General features: G+C 44.0%; 1 protein-coding gene across 1 annotated transcript; it reads left to right on the top strand.

The window, feature by feature from the left end:
• Nucleotides 1-490: 490 nt before the first annotated feature.
• On the top strand, nucleotides 491-799 carry LOC119063939 (NHP2-like protein 1). Its single transcript, XM_037165513.1, has one exon. It carries the CDS (start codon nucleotides 491-493, stop codon nucleotides 797-799), a length of 309 nt encoding a protein of 102 aa, XP_037021408.1.
• The last annotated feature ends 741 nt before the right edge of the window (nucleotides 800-1,540 follow it).

The following is a 1,540-nucleotide window of genomic DNA, read 5'->3' as shown; positions in this document are numbered from 1 at the left end:
GTGATACTAAGTGACTCGTTCTCAGGGTGTGTCATCCATGGTCTAAAGTCCTCTGCATTTATGCTTCTTTTGAATGTAAAGTCATGCTGATTTTGCAAAATTTCTCATAAACATGTTTTTTTCCATTTGTTTTAGATAAGCACATGTTGTTTTCTTCAGTCCTAATAGGCACATGTTGCATACATCAACTCCGACAGGCACAGGTTGTTTTATGTAAGCATCTGACGGACATACGGATGTTGTTTGTCACACTGTACTCTGCATGCTGAAGGGCTGTATTATTTCTCTGAGCCTTGCTGCACTGTGCCATGCTCTAAGCATGCCTTCAGGTCCTGCTCTCCATAACTGTGAAGGCAAGCTTTTCAACTTCATTCCAGGCAGACCTCACCAGAGCACTGGGTTCTGTCCTCATTGCCTAGCCATTTACACTCTTCAGTTTGATTGAAGTACCTTTTAAAATTGATTTAAGGACCTCCTTTAATCAATGAGCATGATTTTGGGTTACTGCCAAGTCAACAAGAGACTGTTGGACCTCAGTCAACAGTCATGTAACTCTGTACAGCTTCAGAAAGGAGCCAGTGAGGTCAGCAAAACCCTCAGCAGAGGCGTCTCTGGGTTCATTGTGATGGCTGCAGGTGCTGAGCCTCTGGAGGTCACCCTGAAACTCCCTCTGTTGTATGAAGACAAGAATGTGCCCTATGCATTTATGTGCTACAAGCAGGCCCTATGGCAGGCCGATGGGGTCATCTCCAGGCCCACAGCTGACACAGCAGATCTAATCTATTCAGCGGTCCACTGAAAGGGCTCTTAGTCTAACACTTGATGTGGACACTGGCCCACAGTGTCCACATCATTGTGAATGAAATGAGACATTCACATGGACTACTGAGTCCAGTAGAGGAAAGGGACAGCATGGCTTTTCTCTCAAGGGGAACAAAAGCCGTGGCCCTTGCCGTTACCGGCCTTAATTGGGTTTCTCTGCACATTACATGATAGCCCTTATTTACTATGCACAGATTGCTTTAGGTGGTTACCTTTTACAGGAAACAAAGGAGGCAATGCCACTAATCACATTGCAGAAGAGGGATATTTGCAGATGAAGAGGGCAAAGTGGTTGAACCGATTACACTTGTTCTTGGAAGGTTTAGCATGGATTTTAGGAAGTTTTTTTGCAGTAAATGTTTGCCACTGGGGGCTGGGCCCACACCATGAAGAATGATCTCCTACAACACTGACTCATTCTGGGACTGTGTATCATTGTGTTAGCACATAGTATTTCCAGCTATCTTCTGTTGTTATAAAATATTATAGTAGTAAATTTTGTTTTTACATTTTGTACTATTTTTGTTTTGCTTTAGAGGTTGTTATCCCCACCCCACCTCTGCCATAAATCTCCCCTTCCACTTCCACTCTGCCATCTTTCCTCCATTTTGAAAAAGGAACTAAGGCTCAAAACATGTGGAAGGAGAGAAATGACACTATTTAAAGTCAGGGAGGAGCCAAGGTAGAGATCTGGTTCCAGCTCTCAGGCACTAACTCC

This window comes from Artibeus jamaicensis, unplaced genomic scaffold, assembly GCF_021234435.1.
Source record: "Artibeus jamaicensis isolate MK-2021 breed Jamaican fruit bat unplaced genomic scaffold, CSHL_Jam_final contig_311, whole genome shotgun sequence".
Classification (NCBI taxonomy): Eukaryota; Metazoa; Chordata; class Mammalia; order Chiroptera; family Phyllostomidae; genus Artibeus; species Artibeus jamaicensis.
The sequence above is the reverse complement of the archived record's forward strand: the minus strand, read 5'-3'. Positions and strand labels throughout refer to the sequence as shown.

Excerpts from the sequence above, each read along its gene's own strand:
- LOC119063939 (XM_037165513.1), top strand. The coding sequence starts at position 491 with ATGATTTTGGGTTACTGCCAAGTCAACAAGAGACTGTTGGACCTCAGT.